The 13,711-nt window shown below is 37.0% G+C and overlaps 1 protein-coding gene across 1 annotated transcript in view; it reads left to right on the top strand.

Moving 5' to 3' along the window:
* The window catches only part of LOC124158721, a 43,627-nt gene extending 33,160 nt beyond the window's left edge, over positions 1-10,467 (top strand). Inside the window, exons 11-12 of the mRNA XM_046533976.1 lie at positions 8,333-8,487; positions 10,344-10,467. Of these exons, the coding sequence (XP_046389932.1) occupies positions 8,333-8,487; positions 10,344-10,432 (244 nt within the window). The 3' untranslated portion in view covers positions 10,433-10,467. The remainder of the gene's footprint in view (positions 1-8,332; positions 8,488-10,343) is intronic.
* The last annotated feature ends 3,244 nt before the right edge of the window (positions 10,468-13,711 follow it).

Raw genomic sequence — 13,711 nt, 5'->3', positions numbered from 1 at the left:
GAGGCATTCATCGTATCTTGGGACCAGCTTTTGTATGCCATCGTCAAAGAAGCTTGCCGCCTGATTAGACAACCACTGCTTCACGGTTGTTTTCACTTCGTCATCATCGGAATGGCGCTGACCCGCCAGATGCTTCTTCAAGTGCATAAACAAATGGTAGTCGCTCGGCGCCAGATCAGGACTGTATGGAGGGTGGTTTAATTGTTCCCAGCCAAAAGAAGTGATAAGGTCTTGTGTTCGATTTGCTGTGTGTGGACGGGCATTATCATGGCCTTTTGTTTTGAATAGCGCGGTGCAGTTTTTGTAAAGTGGCACAGTACGCTGTTGCATTGATTGTGTTGCCGCGAGTCAAAAAATCGTCCAGCAACACACCCTTAATGGCGGGACAGCGTCATTCCGATGATGACAAAGTGAAAACGACCGTGAAGCAGTGGTTGTCTGATCAGGCAGCAAGCTTCTTTGACGATGGCATACAAAAGCTGGTCCCAAGATATAATAAATGCCTCAATAGTAATGGGAATTATGTAGAAAAGTAGAGTCAAGTATGGCCTTTCAAGTGAATAAATTATTTTTGAAAAAAATTTACTTGTTTTTTTTTATGTCAAAACGGTACTTACTTTAAAAACACGCCTCGTATTATGGCTACTGATTAATTTACAACATCAAAAGTCAGATCACAACCTGAGGTCATGGTAAAAATAACACTTAAGTTTGCAAATTTTTCGTAAGCAGACATGCATATAAAATCTTCATTACGCATAATTCTTTTGATGCAACATCTACTTCTACAGTTATTAACTTTTTTGTCACCTTTCCGTGTATAACCATCAATATGTAGGCAAGCGACTAGTTAAAGTGAAAAATATAGTATTTACACATAGTTGGAATGAAAATTTACTGCCACCCTCTCCAGGTGCTACGGAGAATTTTTTCTTTCCCTAATTTTCTCTTGCAACACACCCAAACCATAATTTTTGTTTCTAATTCTACCATATTCCCTTAATGACTGTCCATTTTGATAGTTTTTCTGATAGAATAATTTCTTACTTGATAATCTTTACTTAATATTCGCATCATATATAAATCTGAGATGAGAGAATTTTTTTGTAGAAATTAGAGTTGGGTCGGTTCCGGCACCCGGTTCTCGGTACTGCTGGTTCTTCGCCTGTGGAACCGGTATCGAGAACCAATCGCATAAAGTCAGTACTTTGGAACCGGCTCAGGACGGTGGTGAGGATTTGAATTCGTTGCCCAAAGTGGAAATGGTCTGCAGGGTATTCAAGGCCAAAAAGTGAAAAAAAGTTTTGAGAGTTTCTGGCTAACATGTGCATTTAAGGGTTTGTCAGTTTGTCGCTCTCGCCAACATTTCTGTAGCTTTCAAATGAGCTACCTTTTTGCCTGCCGCCATCCACGGCATGGCACCGTTCTTTCAACGTAATTATTCCATTGGTCTCTATGGACGTCTTCAAAGGAGTCAAATCGTGCCGTTGATGGCACAGCACTGGCGATGGGCTGTCTAAGGCGTGAAATACACTCGATGTTATATTAAGACCGCTTTCTGAAGGAGCGACTTTACGCCAGCCGCCATTAACATGAAATTCAGGCGGCTTTCAGATGAGACGACTCTCTGCAATGCGGTGTGCCGTGAACAGCATCCAGAGGAAAATCGTATCGTGTGAAAGTGGTCTTACGATTGAATCATGTACATATACAGTAAGTCTTTGGCATACGAGCTAGATACGTTCTGAGGACTTGTTCGTCAGTAGATAAACCCATGCAAGGCATCGAAAAGTGTTGTTATCCTGCCGAATGCAACACTGCATAACAGTTATATGTTAGCTCACGGCTGCTCAGTTTATCCATGGTGTCACTGTACCGGCATGTTGAGCAGTTTATTTTTGGGCTTATAAGAACTGTGGCAGTGAAGCATGCGAATAAGTTGTCCTTTAAAGTAACAATTTAGGCCACATCGCAGAATACAATATATTTTGAACTGATTCAAAAGTTACAACAAATTAATGGATGATGTCATCAGATGTTGGGGGAGTTTCCCTATTGATCGTGATGCTATTCAGTATGTAAACTGTGCTCCAAGCATGTATCGCGCAGACCTTCAAAATCAACAATGACCATTACTGTTTTCAGTGAACCTCTGTTCAGTACTGCAGGCAATATTTCTGCCGAAAAAATAATAGATTAGACCGAGATAGGGTATAAATGTTGAATTTTTAAAATCAAAACCTGGAGAAAGAACCAGTGCCTGATTGATGTAATGTGACGTATTGGTCGATCATGTATTCTTGTGTTACATATTTTATAACAACGTGTTGTTTAAACTTTTTTGCTTGGCAAATAAAGTCATGGAGACATATTAAATTTTTTTACAGAGGTTCCCTGCTTATTTAAATCTTTACTGAAATTATTTTCATTCATTTCTTGTGGTTGCTCATTTAAATTTGCCATTAATTCAGAAAATAAGAGTTTATCCTTGGAACCGAGTATCGAGAGCCTATGGGGAGAATCGGTATCTCCCTCTTTATAGCTCTTAACATTTTACATATAAAATAAACAATTATTAGACAAGGTATGCATTAAAAACAGTTAATATACAATGCAAAGTTATGGTTTAAAAAATATGTATTTAACTTAATTTGTGTGAAAAAAATTAAAAAGATAAAATGATACATATAAACTACTATATTATGATTATCTCATTCAAAAATATTGATAAAAAATAATGATATATACTTACGTGGAGTGCAAAATATGGACAAAAATAGAGGGAGGTTTCTGCACAATAACTTCTGTTCGGATACTGCTATTTATGAATGGCAGACACGGTTTGAAAGAGGGATGCTTCCTGAAGGCCGTACTAATGGTCGGAAGACTCAAGAGTGGATATTAGTTATTTGCAGAGGCGGAGAGTGGGCTCCCGGCCTGACTTGCAGATCACATCAATAGAGTGGTTTCCTAATTTTTTTATTGCCTAAATGGAAAGATTATTACTCCTGGAGTACGTATTTCACGCTTGTAGATTTTTAAATGACAATATCTATTTTTTGCGATTAAATGATAAGTGGAAATTTTCAAGCATGCGAAAACGCGAAGGCTAAGTATGAATGATGGTAAAAGCCCGTGTGATGTCTGGCTGCTACTGTGTGAGGTCACCTGGGTGCAAGGCTATGAACGCCGCTACAATGCAGGCTTCTTGCTGCCGAGCATGGTGGTAGCGTAGAGTACCCTGCTAGCAGGTAGCACTTGTCTTAAATAAGGATTATTTGTTGGTATTTTATTGGAAAGCACTGGTAGTTGTAAATGAATTAAATGCAATAACTCTTCATATTTTAAAAGTTTTAGTAGTACCGTATTTTAACTTCACACACATAAGGATTGTTAACAAATACAGATCAATAAACAATCTTGGTAACCAACCAACAGAGACAAAACACAACTGAAAATTACAAATGTCAACACCCCCCCGTAATTGAAGATGTGCTGAAACAGCTCTTTAGCATTTCCATCAAATGAATTACAAATTTTTTTTTTTTTAATTATTTTTTAAACCATGCCTAAACCTCTCATACATTTTTCATGTTTTATACGATTTAAGCCCTTGGTAAGTATGTCAGCTGTCATTTCCTCAGTGGAGAGAAAATCTACGTTTATATTACCGTTTTCTACTTGTTCTCTAACAAAATGGTATTTCACATCTACATGCTTCATTCTATCATGGAAAACAGGATTTTCTGCTAACTTGAGAGCGCTCTGATTGTCCTCAAAAATAGTAATAATTTCTTGTTCCTGAAATAATTCGGAAATAAGATGTTTTAGATGAATAGCCTCTCTAGTAGCCTCGGAAAGAGCAATATATTCTGCCTCACAAGACGATTGGGCAACACATTTTTGTTTTCTACTACTCCAGGAGACTGGTCCACCTGCACAAGTGAAAACATATCCAGAGTATGAATGCCTATCATTTAGATCATTTGCAAAATCTGCATCAGAAAAACCAAAAATAGGCTTCCCAGTGCATTTGTATGTGAGTCCCATTTCCATAGTACCTTTTAGATAACGAAGTACCCGCTTGGCCATCTTCCAGTGTATATCTGTATGCTTCTTATTAAACTGGGAGAGATAGCTAGTAATGAAGGAAATATCTGGCCGCGTGTTGACGGAGAGATACATGAGAGTTCCAATTAATGACTGGTACGGGACATCTATGATATCCTTACCCTTCTCTTTCATTTGACTAACGTCAACTGGGGTCGAAACAATCTTACAATCTTCCATGCCAAAACTCTTTAAAGCATCTTTAATGTATTGTTTCTGGTCTATCTTGAATACTCCCCTCTTCTCATCTCTTGTAAAATTCATTCCCAGGGCATGTTTGATCTTGCCAAGATCCTTAATGACAAATCTCTTCTTCAATTCTTCCTTCAATTTCTTCTTTTCTTTCTCATCATTGGAGAATATAAAGAAATCATCAACATATAATGTAATAATAACTATTTTAGTTCCAATATGTTTAAAGTAGACACAGGGTTCATGTTTTGATTTAATATACCCTATCTCATACAATAACTTGTGAACTGTTTTGTTCCAAGCACGACTAGCCTGCTTGAGTCCATAAATAGACTTCTGTAATAGACAAACCTTCTTCTCTTCACCTACAGCTATGAAACCTTCTGGTTGTGTCATATAGATGGTTTCATCTAAAGTGGCATTCAAAAAAGCAGTTTCGACATCCAGATGTTCAACATCAAGATTCAGTTCTGCTGCCATAGCCAACAGCAAACGGATAGTTGAACCTCTGACTACCGGAGAAAAAGTTTCTTCAAAGTCTATACCATGAGTTTGAGCAAAACCTTTAGCAACTAAACGAGCTTTGTACTTGATGATCTTACCACCATTGTCTCTTTTCAATTTGTAAACCCATTTACATGGTATTACACTTTTATTTGCAACTCGCACTAGCTTCCAAGTTTCATTTTTTCTAAGACACTCTAATTCCTCCATCATTGCTTTCATCCAATGCTCTTTGTCTTCACTTTGCATAGCCTCTTCAAATGTGGTAGGTTCTTTGTCAAAGAAATTTTTTGCTTGTAAAACAACATGATCAGGAAATTGTTTCTTGTTACGTACCCTTTGAGGATATCTAGGACTCTTAGCAGTTTCTTGAACATTAGTCCCAGCTTTATCTTCTGTTGAGTCTGCATTTTCACAAGGAGAATCCAAAAGAATTTTAACAGCAGCCGCAGCTTCATCTTTTGTTGAATCTGCATTTTCATTGTAAGAATCCAAAGGAATTAGAGCATCAGTACTGCTCTCACCGGAAAAATTATTTTCTAAAAACACAACATCTCTAGCATGGACTACCTTCATATAATTAGAAAGATCCCTAAATTTGTAAGCTTTCTTATTCTCACTATATCCTACAAATATATGTTCCTTGCTTTTGCTATCCCACTTCTTGCGTTCCTCCTTTGGAATATGTACAAAAGCTCGGCAGCCAAATACTCTTAAGTGTGTCAAGTTGGGACGCTCACCTGTCCATTTTTCTTCTGGAGTCATTCCTGTAACGGATCTATGAGGTGATTTATTCTTGAGATACGTAGCAGTTCTCACAGCTTCTTCCCAAAATGACTTAGGTAGTCTGGCACTATGCAACATGGAACGAGCCTTCTCCACAATGCTTCTGTTTCCCCTTTCAGCAACACCATTTTGCTGAGGAGTACGGGGTATGGAAGTCTGGTGAATAATTCCTTCTGACTTAAGATAATCTGAGAATTCCCTATTAACATACTCAGAACCATTATCTGATCGTAAAATTTTAATTTTCTGGCCAGTTTGCTTTTCCATGAGGTTTTTAAACTCTTGAAACTTTACTCTAACTTGATCTTTTGTTTTAATGAAATAGGTAAATATCATTCTAGAGTAATCGTCTATAAATACAAGTAAATACTTATTTCCTTCTAATGATTTTACACTGAATGGTCCACAGAGGTCAGAATGAATCAACTCTAGGCATTTAGTCGCCCTTTTACTTTTGATTTTAAGAAAAGGTTCTCGACTCTGTTTCCCTTCTAGACATGCAGTACATACAGTTCTATTTTCCTCAGGGGCGTAATCAACTCCATCAGCTAATCCATTTCTCAGTAGATTCATACCATAGCGGCAGAGATGTCCCAACCTCCAATGCCAAAGAGTTTGCTGAGAAGGGTTAGTTGTAGCAGCCAGGGACTTTTCTGATACCTGTGACTCTATCTTATATAACCCGTTACTGGGAAGAGCAGTCATTAAAACATTCCCTGAAATACTACAATCATTATCATGAAAAAATTTAGCACCTTCTTTCGTAAATACTACAATAAAACCTTTTGAAACACATTTTGACACAGATATAAGATTTGTAGCAAGATTAGGCACATGAACAACTTCAGAAATACTACTAATACTGTTGTTGTTATTACTTTTGTGAATCATGACATCACCTATACTGTCACTCTGCAACTTACGTTTATCAGCACACACAATCTCCAAACCAGAGTTACTTTTAACATTGAACAGAATATCTTTATGAGGAGTCATATGGGCAGTTGCCCCGGAATCCACAAACCAATCATTTTTATTGCTTTGAGCACAACCACCAACACCTAAATCCGAGAATAAAGTGTATTGTTTCTTGTGTAGCTGCTTGTGGGTTGAACTCGATGTCTGTGCCGTTTTCTTGGTCTTGTTTGGACAGTCTGGTTTTTTATGGCCGGGTTGGTTGCATCCATAGCAGACGATACCATCTTGAGAGTTGTTGCGTTTCGGGAACTTCTTTTTCTTCGGAATAGTTCGAGACGCATTGGATGCAAATGCAGTCTCAGTTGCACCATCATTTTTGGACATTTCATTTAAGAGTTTAGTTTTCACCATGTTCACCGTTACTTCAACTCCTGAATTCTCGAGTGCCATTACTAGGGGGTCGTAATGTGAAGGAAGACCTCCAAGCAAAATAGCAACTAAATCCTCATCAGGAATCTCCTTCCCAATATCAGCAAGCTTCTGAGCGGTATCCATTACGGCAGTTAGGTACTCTTCAATGGACGTATAATCTCCGAGGGATAACCGGTACAAAGTCTTTTGAAGGTTAAGTCTCCGGGCAAAACCCTTATCTTCATATGCATCGGCAAGAACTTTCCATGCTTCAGCAGCTGTTTTGCATCTTCTTACATGTATGATAGCGGAATCGTCCACGCACAAACAAATCTTAGCTAGGGCACGCTCATCCTTCCTGGACTTTGAAGCAGCATCAGTATGATCATCATTTGGGTATCCATCAACAGCATGCCACAAGTTTTGATCTATTAAATACGCCTTCAGCTTAAATTTCCAAGTTGGATATCCTTCACGCCCACACAACGGCTTAATGTGAGACGATATACCGGATGCGTCAGACGACATTATGAAGACTTCACTTACTTCTTATAATTTACCAGTGCTGGGCCCATAACCTCTGTTGGTATTTTATTGGAAAGCACTGGTAGTTGTAAATGAATTAAATGCAATAACTCTTCATATTTTAAAAGTTTTAGTAGTACCGTATTTTAACTTCACACACATAAGGATTGTTAACAAATACAGATCAATAAACAATCTTGGTAACCAACCAACAGAGACAAAACACAACTGAAAATTACAAATGTCAACATTATTAATGCCCTGTCAAACGTAGGAAACTTTCCGACCATAGACAATTTTAATAGGTGATTGTTAAGAGATGTTTCCCTGAGCTCTGTGCCTCACACATACATTGGTAATCTCAGAGGATGTAAAACTCCTGACTACTTGAATAGCATCTAGATCCTGTGGCGTCACGTGGAGTGGCATTGCATGGGCACCAGTCTGGCCTTTTTCAAATGAGGTTAAAATTGGCCATTAACATTCATCTAAGCTGCGATTTCTAAAATCAAATAGTTTGTAGATTATGAATGCACTGTTGGTGGGTTACGAATTGCAATCAATGCCTTTCGTTTTCTTTGGCAAATGGAACTACCCTATTGATGTGCTCATCGCTGAATGTGTTAATCGGATGTCACATGATGTGTGGTAACCTTGACAAAGGAGCTATATTCTTATGAAATTCACTTGTCTGTGGCTTAGTCTAGGATGAGCTCTATTCTCATCTTTCAAGCCCAACTCTGGATCAAAGTGTGTATTCCTCAAATATTAATAGATAATTAGTGGACGTACGAATGGCTTAAATAGGGACTTTGGTGTGTTACGTTTTTACATCATTCAGGGAAAAAAGCACAAAATTAATCAAGCTTTATATATTACTTTCCAGAGGTGGTGTTTATGACCTTCATGCTCAGTATGATGTGGATACAACTGCTACTCAGCCTCAAGTTCTTTCAAATCTGTGGGTTCCTATTGATTTTTCAATAGTCACTCCTCTCCATGAAAAATTAGAGAGGGTGCCTGGGACCTTTACTCCTAGTGGTGAGTTATTGGCATTAGTACATACAGCAGCATTATTAAATGAGTCTGACCGCATTACCCCAGGCTATAGTTATATGAGCTATAACATTCAAATTCAACTACCAGTGTTGCCAATACATATTTGTAATTAATATTTTCAACAAAATATATTTGCAACTTAAGATTCGGGCTGCAATTGGCTAGAATCTCTTGATTTAAAGTTAGCTTATGTGATTGTGGATAATAAGGTATTTATTGTTATGTGATGACAAGGAAGTAGTTAACTGTAGAACTTTAAATATTTTAATGTGAGGTTTCATATAAATAAATGTGTTTCAGGGAGTTATGTCCGTACTCTGGCAGTCTTCATTAATAAAAATTTTTCATCATGAAATTGCAGTACTGTTATCCCTGGGAAGGATCAGAGGAAATTTTTACTTTAATGCATATTTTTTTTCTTTTTCATCTTTCAATGCATAGCAAAATGTGGCACCTGAAATCTATTATTTTCTTCTATCAAAAGTTATGCACTTTATTTAATGATAATTATATCTTTTTGAGGCTAGTAGCTTCCAGTTTTCCTCTAGTTTTTGTGTAAATAATCTTGACTTAACATCATCTGATGCTCCTATACATACTTTATACTATGTGTCGTCTTATATCAAGTAACTCTTATTAGTATTCATCATTTCAATCTTGATTCTACAAATTTTGAGAATCAATTTTTTGTAATATACTCTCTTAAGTATTAATTTCTTTAACCAGCCTAGAAGTCAGCATTTCCTATGCATGATAATATATATTTCTCTTTTCTTACCAATGAGTAGTTTTACTCTAGACTGAGTCATAAAAATCAAATTTGACTACAATCTCTTGAATGATTGCCTTTTCCTTGGTGGCCTCTCATCTGGGAAATTGCAAATATGTACTCTGGAAATTTTAGTCTGGTGGGAAAACTCAGGAATTCCTGTGGGTGTCCAGGAACAAACTGATTTTTTTGCTTGCAGCCTCTGACGAAAACTAGCAATGCATTCAAACCAAAATTTTTTGTTTCTAATTATAGCAGATTCCCTTAATAACTGTCCATTTCAAGTTTTTCTGATAGAAGAATTTCTTACTTGATAGTCTTTACTTTTTTATTCACATACATACTGCACATAATTGGAAACTAGTGAGCATAAGGGTTTCTGGACTGCACTTCTCTTCTAGGTCACAGCAATATCTATATGGGTATTTAATGGTGTTAAATATTTTCTTGTTGAGAGCGTTTAAGGCTGTCAACTTTTGGAGGAGGTTGTAAAGTGTCCACCATGGTATTATTAGTAAATATTAGGATAATGTGGTAATACCTGTGCTGTTTTTCTCATGTGTTTGTATAATTTTATAGAATATGTGGACTTTCTCTTGAACTGCATCTATTTGGGTAACTTGCAATTGAAGATAGGTTTCTATCATCTCAAAATGTTGCACGAAACCTAAAAATTATGTAAATGTATTCCTGTGGTCCATAATTCCTACCCCATGCTCATTATTTTTTTCTGAAAATCCAGGCGAGAGTGCATTAAGGATAGCTTTGCAATTGGGACTCATAATCTCAACTCTCTACATACATAAATACCTCAAAGAAGACAGGAAGTGTAGTTTTCCCCCACATTATCTCAAGATAATGTAATTATGTTTTTGAGCAAAAGGGGTGAATGCTTTTTCCTCAGGAACTGTTAGAATAATAATGTGGAGCAAAACAGTATGAAGACCATTAAATGACATTTTCAAGAAGCAGGAAAAAATGTCCATAATTCTATCGGGAAGTCATATAACCTTATGCAAAATGTTCTTAAGTTATTCTTTATTAATATATTGTCCTCTGTTGTTTTCAGATTACAACAAAGTCTTTCATGCACCGAGAAGAAGAAAATGGGGCAGTAAAAAAAAAAAGCAAAAGACACTGACCCCCAGCCCATCTTAACAAATGTTTGCCATTTGGTTGAGTCAATTTGAACTCATACCCTTTTACCATTTATCAAAGAAAAAATGGTTTAGTAAGAAGTTTTGCCCCTTCAGATGGGCCACTCTGGAAATTCCTGAAAATTAGGAAGTTTCGTTTTGCTTGGATAATCATGGAATCTCAAGGAAAATTAAGAATTAATACGGTAAAAGCCACCCTTGCAGTTACAGTCATGTTTATTTATCCTTGTCCTCTTCCTTAAGTAATATTTGTTATTTTTACATTTCATTTCAAACATGCCTAATAGATGATAATAATGATTACTTTCCTAATTTGTTTTGACTAATTATTTTATTAGCAAACCTTTTCTTATTGGTTGATAATAATGATGGCCTACTCATATTTGTGAAAGATTTAAAATGTGAACTATGTATTTAATTATTAGTCATAGAATATATGAGACATTTTCATTATATGTATCTGCTTAGTCTTTTAAAAAGCAAAATTATTTTTCCTTAAGTACAGTGAAAAAAAATGGTCATTTTGGACTTTATTCCAGCTTTTTCCGATTTCGAACCAGTGTGCGCCGGGTCAGAAGACGATCGGCCGTCGCGGCTGGCGTAAAGGTATACGGCGCCCATGTCGACAACTATAGTGTATTCAGCAAGCTGAAACAACCAGGCCAAGGCATTAGAATGACTTCTCGGCTTTAAAAACTGTATTATTACATGAGTTTCATGATAGTGCTTCCTGTCGGCAGATTGCTGGACCTACTAGCCTCGAAAGCTCTGTAACTTGGCATTCGTAATGCTACTCGAAACGCTCGAGTCGAGTACCAACTACTCGAATTTTCGAGTACTCGCACATCCCTAGAAGATATGTGTTTTGTTATTACAATTATGTGGTGCAAAAATTCAAATGACTGTTGGAAACGGGGTCAATAAATAAATTTGTGGTTTGAAGTACTACTGGAATCTGAATCGATTTTTCACCTTGGCAAGTACTCATTTTTGATTCCGGTTCTTGGTCGAGAATCGAGGAATCGAACCGACCCATCACTAATTTGAATACAATAAATAATTCTAACACATTTTCCATGCCCATGGTCTTCCCTCCTAAAATCTGTACATTTACCAGCGCTGCCAACCTGCCTGTCCTGAGCCAGGTAAAAACTTTCTTTCACAGCCGACAATATTCTTCAATTGAAAACTATTGTCGGCTGTGAATTTATTGTAGGACTTCCCCCCTTTTGTTACATAATTCATACAACTTCTGCGGTAGGACATCCTACCGGGTAGGCTCACCTCTTGACATGCCGTAAGGGAAAACATAACTCTAAGGATTCTATGCTTAACTATTATCCACTTGGTAATCCATTCTATCATAACCATTGTGGTGGGGCATGCGTTCACATGATGTTTTTGGTCAACGCAGGTACAGACACACATAATGATCAATATTGTGGAGTGGTGTATCAGGGTTCTCACTCAACCGTGAAAACCTTAAAACGGTGAATAAGCCGTGAATTTCGTCTACCGCGAAAAAACCTGGAAAAAGCTGTGAATTTCACCATGAAACCTGAAAAATATCTCAATCTTGATATTAATGCTGCAATTGACTGATCAAATTCGATATGTTGATCATGTTTCAAGGTCAGGTGCGAGGAGACTCTTAGTCTACGCATTTATCTGCACAAGAATATTCAGTGTAGTAATTGGTCCGCACTATATGATGACACATTGACCGATATTTTACATTTGAATGGCGGAAGTCTGTTATTTTGTCTAAGCATTTCAATTTCAGTGATAGCTTAGGATCGACTTGTATTCGAAAAAGGACGAATGAAATAACTTGCATTTCCAATAGACCTGGAACTTTTTTACGAAAATACCTGATTTGTAACTCAAAAGTTCCCACTCAAAATGAGGGCACATGCTGTATGCTTCGTAATATGAGTTTGCCATCAGAATTTTACTCGAGGAAACATTTCTACGGCAAATAGGCTTTCAATTTATGGCTATAGCTCTCAATCGACTGCACTCACCTCGTTTGAGTTTATGTGAATAATAAAATGAAAGTGAAAATGACATGTTTCAGGAGATATTTATTGTGTCTTTATATATTTCAAACCAAGTGCATTATAACTATAGGAAATTGTATTTTTGATGTATTACATTCTATAAACAATTTTAATGAAATATTTTCCGCGATCTCAGAAAGATTGAATCCCTGAATTTTGCAAACGATAGGTGATGTCATTACAGATATCACTTTTCATTGCTGCGTTTACATTCACGGTGTGTGTCGCATACATTAATTTTTAGTTAACATACGGCTTGATAGCGTGATTGATATATACAGTGATTGTCTTATTGTTGGCTTATTAACGGACCGTGAATTTGACGACATTGAGATCGTGAAAACCTGAAAAAAAAACCATGAAAACTTGAAAAAAAAACGTGAAAACCCGGAAAAAAGTTTAATTTCATTATTTAGGTAAAGTGGGAGCCCTGTGTATAAACTGATCCTGTGCACGGCTCATGTGTGGAAATCGTTTTTTCCATTGTTTGCTGTTACATACGTATACCATCATCATACCCGCTTTGTTCCTTTACCTAAAAATCCTGCCATGAATTTCAAGGTCCTCACTTCTCTGGGTAATATCCTTCCCTTCCAATGCCAACCCTGCTGGTAATTTATATGATATTTCATATTTTTTTATCAAATATTTTTCCTTCTGATTTTCAATATTATGGACTAACATCTCTAAGGATTTTCTTTGATTAATGGTTGATGCTGAAATCGATGAAAGTATTTTTATAATATTAGGCATTTCTTTTACGGGGCACATTGCAAAAGAAATTAAAAAGATGGTAATGAATACTATGATAGGATGAGTGATAATTGGAAAAAAAATTATTACCTATTGTTTAGTTCATGAAGCAAGACTGTATCTGTTCGATTCCCGGTCCAAGGGAATTTTTTCTCATGGCAATTCTTGTATATTTCACAGTCGTTCACGCGGCAGGTTTAGAAATATTACACATACCACTTTGCACGGCTTTAGCGCAGGTTTTTTGCTCTCAACCGGTTGTGGCTTCTTGGTAGTCCTTTCTCCCTCGCATTGCCATCCTTGATGGACCGTAAGGGCCTAATATCTAGTACCATGAGCCTCGGTATAATCCCCGGGGGAATTAAAGAACCTGGATAGCGTAGTGGTCTGCGCAGTGGCCTGGAAACCCAAAGGTCCGTGGTTCGATTCCCAGTTCAGGGGAATTTTTTCTCATGGCAATTCTTGTA

The sequence above is a fragment of the Ischnura elegans genome, chromosome 5 (genome assembly GCF_921293095.1).
Source record: "Ischnura elegans chromosome 5, ioIscEleg1.1, whole genome shotgun sequence".
NCBI classification, from domain to species: Eukaryota; Metazoa; Arthropoda; class Insecta; order Odonata; family Coenagrionidae; genus Ischnura; species Ischnura elegans.
This window is presented reverse-complemented; position numbering and strand designations above follow the sequence as displayed.